General features: G+C 39.3%; 1 protein-coding gene across 2 annotated transcripts; it reads right to left on the reverse strand.

Annotated features, from left to right (window-relative positions):
• Positions 1 to 1,301: 1,301 nt before the first annotated feature.
• LOC137729759 (uncharacterized) lies at positions 1,302 to 5,717 on the reverse strand. 2 transcript variants are annotated; one of them, XM_068468779.1, is made up of 14 exons: positions 5,609 to 5,717; positions 5,183 to 5,482; positions 4,807 to 4,981; positions 4,464 to 4,547; positions 4,139 to 4,380; positions 3,813 to 4,029; positions 3,577 to 3,656; positions 3,129 to 3,213; positions 2,836 to 2,967; positions 2,627 to 2,740; positions 2,481 to 2,528; positions 2,233 to 2,317; positions 1,963 to 2,019; positions 1,302 to 1,865 (listed from the first exon to the last, which is right to left on the reverse strand). In XM_068468779.1, exons 2-14 carry the CDS (start codon positions 5,407 to 5,409, stop codon positions 1,735 to 1,737), a joined length of 1,677 nt encoding a protein of 558 aa, XP_068324880.1. In that variant the 5' UTR covers positions 5,410 to 5,482; positions 5,609 to 5,717; the 3' UTR covers positions 1,302 to 1,734. The 2 variants fall into 2 exon arrangements, with proteins under 2 accessions (XP_068324880.1, XP_068324881.1); XM_068468780.1 differs by lacking the exon at positions 5,609 to 5,717 and having other exon boundaries at positions 5,183 to 5,496.
• Positions 5,718 to 14,190: the final 8,473 nt, after the last annotated feature.

Below are 14,190 nucleotides of genomic sequence, written 5' to 3' on the forward strand. Positions count from 1 at the left end.
TTTCATGTTTATTGCTTTAGCAATATAATATCATTAAACTTATATATTTTTCATCCTTGCATGACAACCAATGTCATATACATCCAATTGTCTCACAGCTCAACTTATAATATACATATTGTTTGACACAATTTGCACTTCAATGTGATGATAAAGAGATGAAAGCAGATTGTGTCAAAGATTCCAACATAGCCATTGCATCAACGGTTATTCTACCACGCCAACCTCTTCATCTGTAATACATAACCATATACATATTGTGGCTACACTGCCATGTGCCAAGTGCCAAGCCAATGGCATGCTCTCACCCTATTATTTTTTTAAATCACATAAAATTAATTGACATATTATCCCACTAAATTAATTATATGAGCAACAAAGTACAAATATATGTCTCTTGTTTTCTGTTATATGCGGTACGAAATATGAACACATCCAAGTATAGTGTACAAAATATATCATAGATAAGTAGCAGCAAGAAGAAGGAAAAAAAAAAAAAAGTGTTCTGTCCCGTCCCAAACATTGTTCCAAACAACAGACGGAAAAGGGGTAAGTTAGTCATTTTAATGTTTTGGTTCCGTTCCGTCCTGCGCTTACCAAACGCAAAACGGAACAACTCTCTCGTTCTGTCATACGCATATCAAACATCACATAGAACCACTATTCCGTCCCGTCTTGTCCCGTCCCTAGAACCACTATTCCGTCCCGTCTTGTCCCTTCCCATCCTGTTCTGTCTCATCCCATCTGCGTACCAAACGGCCCCTATGGTCTATATAGTCGCCATACGGCAAACTTGGAGCAAACACAGCCCCACCAGGAAGAATAATAATATTATCCGTAATTGGAGAAATTTTCAAATTACGCCCTAATTTCATTTGGCCTCCAATGAGATTCCCAGTCGACGTGCATTCTACGAAATCGTCATACCCTCTATGTTTTCGACTGAAAGATAAAAATAAATTAAATAAATGAAAAATATAATATACAGTACACGACATAGTCACAGTAAGCATGACATAAGGTGGCGTCATTAGTTCAAATAAATTTGATCGGAAAGATACATTCAAATAAAACCAACTACAAATTCTTCCAATACTACTTATGATTAAAAGTTCGCAACCAACTGAAATTCGTAACCAATTCAGTTGGTGCTTTTTCCTATTTGATAGATTGATTTATAAAGTAAAAGACTAGAAGCACAAAATTCAAAGAAGAGAAAGATTAACTTAATAACTGTTTGATCTGACAACCATGTTAGATGAGGTTCTGAGTTCAAATTTCATTGACATTAATTGCTGATAAGTAAAAAACACGCGTACATTGGTGTCATTAGTTAATAAAGTGAATAGCACATGTATACTGCAAACAAATTCGAGTGTGTTTGTAGAATATTTTGGTAGAATTACATCAAGAATTACACGTTAGTTGTGGTAAATTGAATTTGGGTAGTATTTACTCTTCAGTTTTACTTTCATCTTTCAAGACAGAGAAAACTTACAGGATGCTTTGTCCAAGAAAAAGGCTCAATTAGAATTAGTGGCTTCAAACTGCACTACCTTTCTTCAGGCATCAAGAGCCTCTTGAGTTTTTGTTCGAAACCTCGAAGCTCCAGCCGGTACAGCCACGGAAAAATACAGGCGTAGAAGGCAGCGTCTGAGAATTGTATCCTTTGCCACTTGAAAGCCGAAATGCAATTGAGAACAAGCTCCTAGTCCGTGTGATGGATTGGTCAGGTCAGGAAGACTCCTCCCGGTTTTGAGATACTTCTAACTGGGGAGGCAAGAGGTTCAAAAAGCTCCCTTGCACATGATGACTGCTTCCGCTATCGGATGTTTCTGATGTCTCAGACTTCTCTGACTCTTCATCTGCATCAAGTGAGCACAAAAGGGTGAGAAATGTAAAAGACATTTGCCCAATCGTGGATTAAAACTTTAAATGCTGGGCAGCAATATATGTACTTACCAAAGAGTGTTTTTACAGATGGTCTTTTCGATTTGGCGTTTTTCTTCTTCAACGAGGCTACATAGAAAGAAGACACCCAAGTTTACATAAAACAGAAAATTGCCATACCAAAGACCACACGTTTTCGGGTTTACTCACACATTGCGTGACATGAACCATAAAAAAAATCCATGTATATGCCACGTATGTAGAAAACTTCGAAACTGATACCAATATATAACGAACGATAAGGTTCTCCAGCAAGTTCATGGAAGATAGAAAGAGGTATACCCATCCCAGGCCCTTGATAATCGTTAACAATTTCGAAGTTTTTATAGGTATAGCCCACAAAATTAATGTCCTTAGAAGAGAGCATCTGCAAAATGGGGAGAGAAAAATATTAGGGGAAAATTTGGAAAGATTTAGGGGTGTGGTAGGGGTAGCTTGTAGGGCGAGTTATCTAACAAACAATGGTGACAAATTCGATACATAAATCGGTGACAATAGCTGAGTGAAAAGAATAAAAATCATAATTTTACCTTTCTCCAGGGACCAGTTTTGGATGAACTCTGAGTTTGATGGTCAGCCTGCATACGGAAATAGGTATTCATCAAACTATGAGCAACATGATATGCTCACCACAAATAGCATGACAAAATGCACAAAAACTGAGGGACATCTATACCTCATCGAACTTTTCGAAATTTTGAGTATCCAAATCATCATTGACCTCAGGAATAAATGCAGCATCCATTTGATAAAGCTTATCCCACTCAGTCCCATCGAACCAATGATGAACCTGAAATAGGAATCAGCAGCAAGGTAATTCCCATTATATGCAACAAGTTCATGAGCAAATCAAACAAACTTAGAACAGGACACACCATACAACACCTTTATTTCATCTGAGCCATTTGTTCCCAACCTTAGGTTGACATTACACAAAAGTTTACTAATAAGATCTTTTGCCCCTGGAGATAGCATTGCTTCTTCTGGAAATTTCAAATGAGTTTTCCAGTTTACAATCTACAAGAGATGAGCAAGACAGAAAACGTCAGGAAAATAGGATAGGATAGGATAAATGGTGAAATAAGACGTCACAAGCCACACACAAAAAAGCCCAAGGGAATTATGGTTGAGACTTTTTAAAAGAGAACAATCTGACTTTCAATATTTCTAAACTTTACCTTCCTGCATGTTGACATTGGATCGTCAGAATAGAAGGGTGGGTAACCCACAAGCATTTCATACATAATAGCACCAAGTGACCACCTGTGTATCAACAAAAATCACAACTCGGTCAATCCAGGCATCGAAAAACAAGGTCGCTCTTCAGTTTATGGTCCATAAAAGTGATATGGTACACCAATTTCAAAAATGGTCCCATTAAAATATAAAAGGCAGTAAAAGTAGTGATTGTTATGCCACATGATTCTCCAATTGATTGTTGATTTAACAAAAATGAAGTATATGGTAAAAATAGTGATCGTATGCCACATGATTCTCCAACTGATTGTTGATTAACAAAAATGGAGTCTATGTAAAGAGATCTCAATTGATATTTAAAACATATTGGAATTAATTCATCGGTGTTAAACATTCAAACATCCTATTGCTAAAATGCATAATACTCACCAATCGCATTCCATCCCATAACCTTTTTTCAACAGAACTTCTGGAGCAATATAGTCAGGGGTACCAACAGTCGAATAAGCCTGCAACAGGCATATATCAACAATTTAAGGAATGACACATTTTCAACATTCTACAAAAAAGATCATAAATGACAACGTTGTGCATCCACAAAGAATCAGTTCATCTTTTGTCTACTCTCAAGCAGATATTAGATTGCATAGTGGTATATAACTTACAAGCATTCTCCTATTCTTCTGCCAATGTTGCAGTTGCTCTTGTTGTGTTCGTTTTGGAGCTGCAGGACGTTCATCATTCTGTGCAGCGCCATTAGCATTGGGTGCTACTGAAAAATCTTCTCGGATAGTACTGCAGTCTAAAGGTTTACACAACCCAAAATCTGACAGTCTCAAGTGTCCATATCTATCGAGTAGCAAATTGTCAGGCTTAATATCCCTGTTATATGCAAAAGAGACTAGGTTAACCTCCATTTCACAGTCCAATAAAATTCTGTTGCCAAATTTGTCAGAAAAATCAGTGTGAATTGTGAATTTGTACAACAAACCTATGAATGTAATTGTGTTTATGGATAGATTCAATAGCCAAAACTGTTTCGGCAACATAGAATCTAGCTTCATCATCAGTCAAAATATCCTTTCTCATAAGCAAAGTCATCATATCTCCTCCCGGTAAGTATTCCATTATAAGATAAAGATAGTCATCATCTTGAAACGAACAGTACAGCTTGACAATGCAATTGCTGTCCACCTCAGCAAGTAAGTTCCTTTCAGCCTTGACATGCTCTACCTAAACATAATATAAAGCAAGTGGCATTAAATACAGTTGTAATTACCTCAGTAATTTGAATGGAAGAACAATAAACCGATTACCTGGCCTCTACGAAGCATCTCTGATTTCTTTAGCTTTTTCATGGCATATACAGAACCAGTCGTCTTTTCCCTGCATACACGAACCTGCACCATGAAGTAACATTTTACTGGTCAAACACTTATATCAGCCCCATAAGACAAAGACTCCACGCTGTGCTGGGACGCTGAAACTGAACTTTTTGTTTCATTAACGGTCTCTACTTCATGTAACATTTTTCTTTTAGTAGCCAAACATGTATTCACTACCTCCGCATTCCCCATATACAGAGACCAAAAACACTTCTAAAGCTATTCAAACTGAAGAAGACGATACAAGTACAAGATCTTGATGGAAAACATATACCTCACCAAATGCTCCCTTGCCGATCATAGTCAACAACTCAAAATCATCAACACCCATTTTATGCCTCTGAAGGCGCATGTATTCGGTTTCTTTCTTCTCCAAGAACTTCAGAAGGTTGCTTTGATCTTCCTCAGAGACGTCGGCATCAGCCAACTTTTTCTCTAACATATTTCGTCTGCCGTAAAGAATCATAATTTACTAAATTGAAATCGAAAGAAACTCAAAAAAGCTGGTTTAAATTTCTGTGCTGATATGAGTAAATCCAACAAGAAATTATCACAAAGCTGCATTATTTAGCGTTACAATTGCTAAATTCTACAATTTTGCCAATTTCCCAAAACAAAAATGCAAATTCATCAATTCAATGTATATATACCGTTCCTTTCGCTCCAGGAGGTTCTTCATCTGCTCCTTGTAATGGTTCTCAATATACTGCTTCGCCGCCGCAGCCTTCTGCTTCGTAACATTGGAAAGTGCCTCCTCGTCCATATTCGACTCGTCTCCGCCTCCATCGCCGCCGGCGCACGGCTCCTTCCTCCTCGTCGAGTTCCTCATCTTGTCGCGCGGCTGAAGCTTCTGCAGCCAACTCCTTGCCGAATCCATTGCCTCCTCCTCCTAGCAATGCAGCCCACCACCATGCCAAAATCGCAACGTGAATTTCTCAATCGCGAGCCATCTGCATTGTAATTCCGATCACGAAACGCATCGAATGCAATCGATTGCATGCAAATCGAGCATTGTAGGAATGAAAATTTTTGGAGAAAAAGGAAATTGAAAATTTGGGGCTGAGAATTCGGATTACCGCGTAAACTTAGCGACGGGCAGAAAAGAAAAGACAATGCGATCCGCGAGAACCCTAAATAAACTCTCTCTCTCCTCACTTTCTCTCTCTTCTGTGTGTTGTGGGCAGCAGAGGGAGACACATCTTCCCTCCATTTGTATATTGGTATATATAGCTCCCCATCTTCCTTCGAATTTTCCTCTTGGATTTTGAAAAATAATTAATGATTTAACAAACTTTTATTTATTTTATTTTATTTTTTGGTGCGTTGGATCTGGCTAGAAACTGATCGGCGAAGATTCGCGTGGGTGGCCGGGTTCTTCCACTTCCATGTGTTTATGTTCAAAGTTTTCCCGCGGGTTGCGTATCCTTTCTTTCCCAATTATTCTCTTAATTTAAAAATAAAGAAGGCCAATGATATGAATAGGAAAAGTTTTGTAGCCCAGTTGGTCGAAAATATTTGCTTTTTACATTTTATTTATTTTTTTTAATTTGAAAAGTTTTAAATAATTCATATATAACTCTTTTCAAAAGTATATTTTGACGTTTGAAATATCACACACTTGTTTTGAAGAATCATGTGTAATGCACGTATAACCCTTTAGACTTTGAAATTGAATATTCGTCGTAAGTTACAAAATCTTGGGAAAATATTCTCTCTTTTATTTTCTCATGCAAGGCTCGAGCGAGATATAACCGCAAGTAGTTGATGTATTGTGAAACTAATATGCACTAGTGGTTCTTAGTTGCACAAATGGCCAGTCACGCGTGTGGACGACTAATCATTAGCATTCATTATTTTTGTTTTGTTGTCAATGTCGAGTAATAATCCAATGTATTATCATAAAAAGTAGGACCATTTATGAAAAGAACGACAAACCCCAACATACGAAAAGGGCAAGTTGTTGCCATGAGTACGCCCGGTCCAGGCCCAATGCCACTAGTGTGGTTGTAGGACCCAAATTTGAAAGGGGCACCCAAAAAAAAATTTCTAATAATTAGGTATATAAAAAAAAATTATATTTATGATAATACATTGGATTATTAGAAAACAAAATTCTAATAATTAGGTATATAAAAAAAATTCTAACAATCCAAAGCTGACTATTCATTGTTTACAAAAAATTTAAGTACTTGTTTCACAGCCTTGCTCATTTATGTAGATGATATTGTGATTACAAGCAACGACATGGGTGCCATTGATTCTCTAAATTTTTTTTCTCCGTAATCATTTTCGGATTAAGGACCTTGGTATTTAAAATATTTTCTGGGTATTGAGGTTTCTTGATCCAAAATTATTTGATAAAGGATGAAAAATGGATGGAAAATGGCGTTTAGTAGGATAACTTCTCAATGATCCTAAAAAGTATTGGCGTTTAGTAGGTTGGTTGATCTACCTCACTATAACCCAGCCGGATATTACCTATCATGTACATGTTATAAGTTGTTTTATGCACGATCCACAGATACCTCATATGGATGTTGCGCTTCGAGTTGTTCGTTATTTGAAGTCCACTCTAAGTCAAGGCTTACTATTCCGTTCAGACAACCAGATTAAGTTAACTACATTTTGCGACTTTGATTGGGCGAGTTGTCCTATTACTAGCCAGTCGACTGTTGGGTATTGTGTATTATTGGGAAATTCTTTGATTTCATAGTGGACAAAGCGACAGAAAACTGTTTCGCTCTCTTCAGCTAAAGCGGAATATAGGGCTATGGCAGGTGCTTATTGTGAAGTAATTTGGCTCTGGTTTTTGTTGAAGGATTTGAACATTCCCTTAATTGACCATTTCCGATTTATTTTGTGATAATCAAGGTTCCAAAAAACACTAGGCACTAATCGGGCAGTGGGCTAGCGCCTAGCGCCTAGGCAGCTAGGTAGGCGCCTAGGCAGCTAGGTGGGCGCCTAGGCAGCTAGGTGGGCGCCCAGGCAGCTAGGCGGGCGCTAGGCGGATTTAGATAAATTTCTTATATATTATATGAATTAATTAAATTTACTATATCAGATGTAAATAATTATTGAATAATATGTTATTTCTTATAGAAGAACATGCATATGTGAATGTTTTATGTGCATATCTAATATGCTTGCCTAGGAAAAAAAAAACAAAATATTATCTAAATGATTTATAATTTATAATTTATATAACATTTATATACATATAATATACATCCCAAACTTTTAAAACTACAAAAAAAACCCACGCAAGTGGGTGCTTTCATATTTAAAATCATCTGATGAGTGGGTGGTTTCATAATTAAAACCACTATTTCACATCACCCAAGAACCCATATCATCTGGCACTCTCTTCCCTCATGCCTCATCTTCGTTCTTCTTCTTCGGCCTTTCATTTTCAAAATCTCAAAATTGGATCTCAAATCCAACTTGCGCCACCACAGATTGAAATATTTAATACTCTCTCTCTCTCTCTCTCTCTCTCTCTCTCTCTCTCATTTTTACAAAGACGCAGAAATTCGCCGGAGCTCTGCTACTATGTACAAGATCGGAAGTTGTAAATCCGATTGCAAAAATTGCAGCGAGATTCAAACCGTCTAGACGGCCGCCTAATTGAACGTTTTGGTCTAAATCGGGTCGGAGCTCCGCCGCCCAGCGCCTAGGCCGATTTTTAGAACACTGGTGATAATCAAGCGGCGTTGCATATAGCCTCTAATCCCGTTTTCCATGAGCGAACTCATCACATTGAGATGAATTGTCACTTTATACGAGATAAGATTGTAGATGGCATTATAATGAGCAAGTATGTTGGTTGGCAGACCTATTCACGAAGCCTCTCGAAAAGGAAAAGTTTTTGACTATGTTGCACAAGTTGAGAGTTCTTGACATCCACTCTCCAACTTGAGGGGGAGTGTTAGACAAATAGGAAAATAGTTAGAATTAAATTATGATTGTATTCCTAACTTGTAAGAAGAGTCCTTGCTATGCAAGGAATATAATTGTATATATACTTATTCCCGTATCAATGAAATATACTTTGATCAGCCACATATTCTTTTTCTAGATAGCTCATCTCTATAATTTGCGTATGAAATACGAGCGATAATTACAAGCGAGAAAGCAGGTCCAATGAAGAAAGTATATAACGGTATTCAAATGATTTAACCAGACAATCAGAAATTGCATGATCACAATGTCGATCCTGGATAGTACTTGAAGCAAAAAACATAATATAATTTTTCCAGGTGAAATGACGTACACAATTTCTCCCCATTTATGAAAGTAAATAAAGTCATTCATTACCTGATCGCATTCTTCGTTGCAGATCTATATCAAGCGGTTCAAGAACCGCGGGAGGGCACGTAGAAACAAGGGAGTGGAGCTGTTGTAACATACGTTGATATTTTAAATTTGAAGATTACTTGAACGATATGTCATGTCTTTACTATGCATAAAAATTTTATCTTAAAAAATCACTTATGTTACTATTTACTTACAATTTCTTTTTATTTTATTTTATTAAAACTTAAAGTTCAAATAATTTTTTATTAGTTTCGATTAAGAACCGTAGGACCGGAGCCACGCCTTTGCCGCGATAAGTGAGAAAGCCGTGGAAGTTTACTTCTCGGATGCGACGGAGAGGGTGCGCAGGTTAATGATCGTGTGCCCCTCGCGGGCCATAGAAACAGCAACCGAACAGTAGCTTCAAAACCCTCTCACAGTAGGAAAGAGAAAGAGAGAGAGAAGAGAGAGGATTTCACTTCTGTGAACCAATAATATCTGAATTTATTAAGCGATAATATCTTGGAATATTATTGTTTCCTTTATTATAGGAATAGATTGATTTGTGTAATCCTTGTATAAGTAGACTTCCTAGAATAACCTATTGCGTATTGTATAAAGCTTGTACTTCTTGTGAAGAAAATCAATATATGAAAATATCCTCAACACTTCTCACGGCTTAAACCCTAGAACTCTGCAAACCCTAGCAGGTTCATATTTTAACATGGTATCAGAGCACCGTTTCTGGTGACTCTGAATACCCCACCTTCAACGCTTCCGCACCACAACCAACAACATCGTCATCATGAGTGATTCAGGAACCAACACAAAACCATTAGAGATGGCTGCTGATATCTCGAACCTGTTCTTATTACACCCTTCTGATCAACCTGGGAACATCTTGGTCTCCAAAACCCTTCAAGAAGACAACTACAACACATGGAGTCGTGCTATGCGCATCAGTCTAAGTGCTAAGAACAAGCTAGGTTTGGTCAATGGCACCATTGACCCACCTGCTGAAACAGATAAACAATTTGCATTATGGCAACGATGCAATGACATGGTCCTCGCGTGGATCCTGAATTCTGTGCATGAAGACATTGCAAGCAGCGTCTCCTACTACACATCAGCAGTAGATGTGTGGGCTGACTTGCGTGATCGTTTCTCTCAAGGGAACGATTCACGTGTTTATCAAATTAAGAGAGAAATTGTTTAGCACAGACAGGAGCAACAATCGATCTCAGTCTACTACACAAAACTAAAGGCATTATGGGATGAATTGACGTCCTATCATGAGCCCTCAACATGCACTTATGGGGGTTTGAAGAAGATCAATGAACGTGATGAAAAGGAAAGAGTGATGCAGTTCCTCATGGGATTAAACGAGTCTTATGCCGCAGTCCGGGGACAAATCTTGTTGATGCAGCCACTTCCCGACACTCGAAAGGCATACTCTCTTGTTTTACAACAAGAGAAGCAAGTGGAGGTATCTCTCACTCGTCATAACAACAGTTTGCATGCTATGCATTTGACAAGCCATAGGGAATCTGCTGCACAACGAGGTAATTCCTCTATTAAATGCTCATATTGTGATAAAAAATATCATACCGTAGATCGATGTTTTTATCTCCATGGCTTTCCACCGGGGCACAAATACCATGGCAAAAAGATGATCCCTCCTACCAAGAAGAAACATGCGGCTAATCAAATAAAGATTGGCAATGAAGTCGCCACAGTCACGGACCAACATCATCGTGAAACCAGTGGTGACAGCCCCAAGTTCACTTCTGAAGAGTACAACCAAATCATGGCCATGCTCAAGAAAAACAACTTGGATGGTAATCCTCCCCACCATTTTGCAAACGCCACAGGTACTCTCACACCTCTGTCTCATATGTCAGGAGCCTTACCACAGAAAACTCTATATTGGATCATTGATAGTGGGGCAACGGATCATATATCCCCTTCACCTCACTTGCTTCACAAGAAATCCATGTGTGATTATGTACAAATGCCGAATGGGGGAAAGGCCATTATAGAATATGTTGGTTCCGTCCAAGCCACTCCTCTTATTAAACTTGATGATGTGTTACATGTTCCAAATTTTCAAGTTTATTTGTTATCCATTAGCAAACTCACTGAGTCTCTACAATGCATAGTGATCTTCTTTCCTACCTTTTGTGTGATACAGGACATGGCTACGAGGAGGATGATTGGCCTGGGCAAGCGATATAATGGACTCTATTACTTGTCGTCAACACAAAATCCTTATCTAGCTCACAATGTCAACCGTCATTCAAACCTTTGGCACCGACGCTTAGGACATCCCTCCACCGGTCCCCTACAACTTTTGACCAAGCAAGTTCCAACTATTATGTTTGATTCTAGTCATTTGTGTGACATTTGTCCCCTTGCTAAACAAACTCGTTTGTCTTTTCCGTCAAGTTTTATTTCATCTCAAGCACCTTTTGATTTAATACATTGTGATATTTGGGGACCTCATCGAGTCAATTCTCATTCGGGGGCTAGATATTTTTTGACTATTGTTGATGATTATTCACGATTTACTTGGATCCATCTTATGCGTTTAAAATCTGAAACACAAGGGTTGTTACGTTCTTTTATTGCTTGGGTTCAAACACAATTCAATCGCATGATCAAAACGATTAGGGCAGATAATGGGGCTGAATTCCTTTCTTTACGTTCCTTTTTTGATAGCAAGGGTATTGTGTTTCACACTTCTTGTCCCTCTACTCCCCAACAAAATGGGGTCGTTGAAAGAAAACATCGCCATCTTTTAAATGTTGGGCGAGCACTTCGTTTTCAAGCCAATTTACCTTTAATTTTTTGGGGGGAAAGTGTTCAAACAGCATGTTATTTAATCAATCGCTTACCAACACCACTCCTTCATCACAAAACCCCATTTGAACTTTTACATTGTACACTTCCAGATTTTCATCATTTGCGTGTGTTTGGTTGCTTATGCTATGCCACGAATCTCACTCCCACACACAAATTTGATCAATGTGCTCGAAAATGCATATTTGTTGGATATCCTCTTGGTCAAAAGGGGTACCGTGTGTATGACCTCACTACCCACAAATTTTCCACCTCCCGTGATGTGGTCTTTCATGAGGACACCTTTCCTTTTTCTTCCCAACCACTAGATCACCAACCTGATAGTGTTGTTCTCCCCCTTCCCCTTGATACTACCCTTAACTCTCCTTTAACACCTCTACAAGACACACCACATGACACACCTGCCCCTCCTACCACTTCCACCACCCTCATACCACATGACACACCACAAGACACACCACCTACCCTTGTCACCACCCCTTCCCCGGACACTCTCATCACCGAGCCTGCCCCTTCACCTCTTCCCCTTGCCACTCGCCACTCTAACCGTCCTTCCAAACCCTCCGTGCGACTTCAGGGATATCATTTATATCATGTACACTCTCTTGCTCCCAGTGCCACCTCCTCTTCCATGTCAGGTACACATTACCCTTTATCTTATTATGTCTCTTATGCTCATCTTTCTTCTTCACACCGTTCATTTGCTTGTGCCATTTCCACCATTGTCGAACCTACTACTTTTGAGCAAGCCAACAGTGATCCTGCCTGGCAAGCCGCCATGCAATCTGAACTTTTAGCCTTGGAACAAAATCAGACTTGGACTCTCACTCGTCTCCCTCCCGGTCATCGAGCTATTGGTTGCAAATGGGTTTACAAGGTCAAGTATCATTCAGATGGGTCTGTCGAGCGTTATAAAGCTCGCCTGGTTGCTAAGGGTTTTACACAACGTGAAGGTATCGATTACAAAGAGACTTTCGCCCCCGTTGCCAAACTTATTACCGTCCGCTGTCTTTTGGTCGTGGCTTCTATTCGTCGTTGGTCTCTCCACCAAATGGATGTTCAAAATGCCTTCCTCCATGGAGACCTTGGGGAAGAAGTCTATATGCAACTACCTCCCGGTCTTCGTCGTCAGGGGGAGCACAATGTATGCCGACTCAACAAGTCACTTTACGGGCTTAAACAAGCCTCTCGAAGCTGGTTTCACAAATTTTCCACTGCCATACACCAAGCTGGATATCAACAATCCAAGGCTGATTATTCCTTGTTCACCAAGGTACGTGATCACTCATTCACAGCTATACTAATCTACGTTGATGACATGATCATCACAGGCAACGATGAAGAGACCATTCGTGAACTCAAACAGTTCCTTCACACTCAGTTTCGAATCAAGGATCTGGGACCATTAAAATACTTTCTCGGCGTAGAGGTGGCTCGGTCTTCTCAAGGTATTTCTATCTCGCAACGGAAATACACGCTTGACATTTTTGATGAAGCCGGCTTACTGGGTGCCAAACCTGCAAAATTTCCCATGGAGGAAAATTTGAAGCTATCTCCAACGGAAGGGCAAGTTCTTCATGATGCCTCGAAGTATAGGAGGCTTGTTGGTAAACTCATTTACCTCACGATCACTAGACCGGAAATTTCATATGCAGTTCATGTACTCAGCCAATACATGCAACAACCGAGAAAACCACATTTAGATGCAGTCCATCGTCTCTTGCGATACTTAAAAGGGGCACCTGGACAAGGACTTCTATTTCCTTCACAGGGGGACCTAATCTTGGCTGGATATTGTGACGCTGATTGGGCTCGATGTTCAATTACAAGGAGATCTGTTACGGGTTATTTCATATTCCTTGGAGGAGCATTGGTATCTTGGAAGACTAAGAAACAAACCACCGTTTCTCGATCTTCAGCAGAAGCGGAGTATCGTGCCATGGCCTCTGCGACGTGTGAGCTTACATGGATGAAATATTTGTTGGCTGACTTACGAGTTGATCATCGTGTGCCAGCAAAACTGCATTGTGACAATCAAGCGGCTCTTCATATAGCAGCCAATCCCGTGTTCCACGAGCGTACCAAACATATAGAGATCGATTGCCATGTCGTTCGTGAACGTATTCAATCAGGGGTTATCACGACGGCTTACGTTCGTACTGGAGCACAGTTAGCTGATATATTTACCAAGCCGCTTGGACAAGGGATGTTTCACTCATTACTTGGCAAGATGAGTGTGATTGACATTCACATTCCACCTTGAGGGGGAGTATTAAGCGATAATATCTTGGAATATTATTGTTTCCTTTATTATAGGAATAGATTGATTTGTGTAATCCTTGTATAAGTAGACTTCCTAGAATAACCTATTGCGTATTGTATAAAGCTTGTACTTCTTGTGAAGAAAATCAATATATGAAAATATCCTCAACACTTCTCACGGCTTAAACCCTAGAACTCTGCAAACCCTAGCAGGTTCATATTTTAACAGAATTCGGTACGTAAT

Source organism: Pyrus communis, chromosome 3 (genome assembly GCF_963583255.1).
Source record: "Pyrus communis chromosome 3, drPyrComm1.1, whole genome shotgun sequence".
NCBI lineage: Eukaryota > Viridiplantae > Streptophyta > Magnoliopsida > Rosales > Rosaceae > Pyrus > Pyrus communis.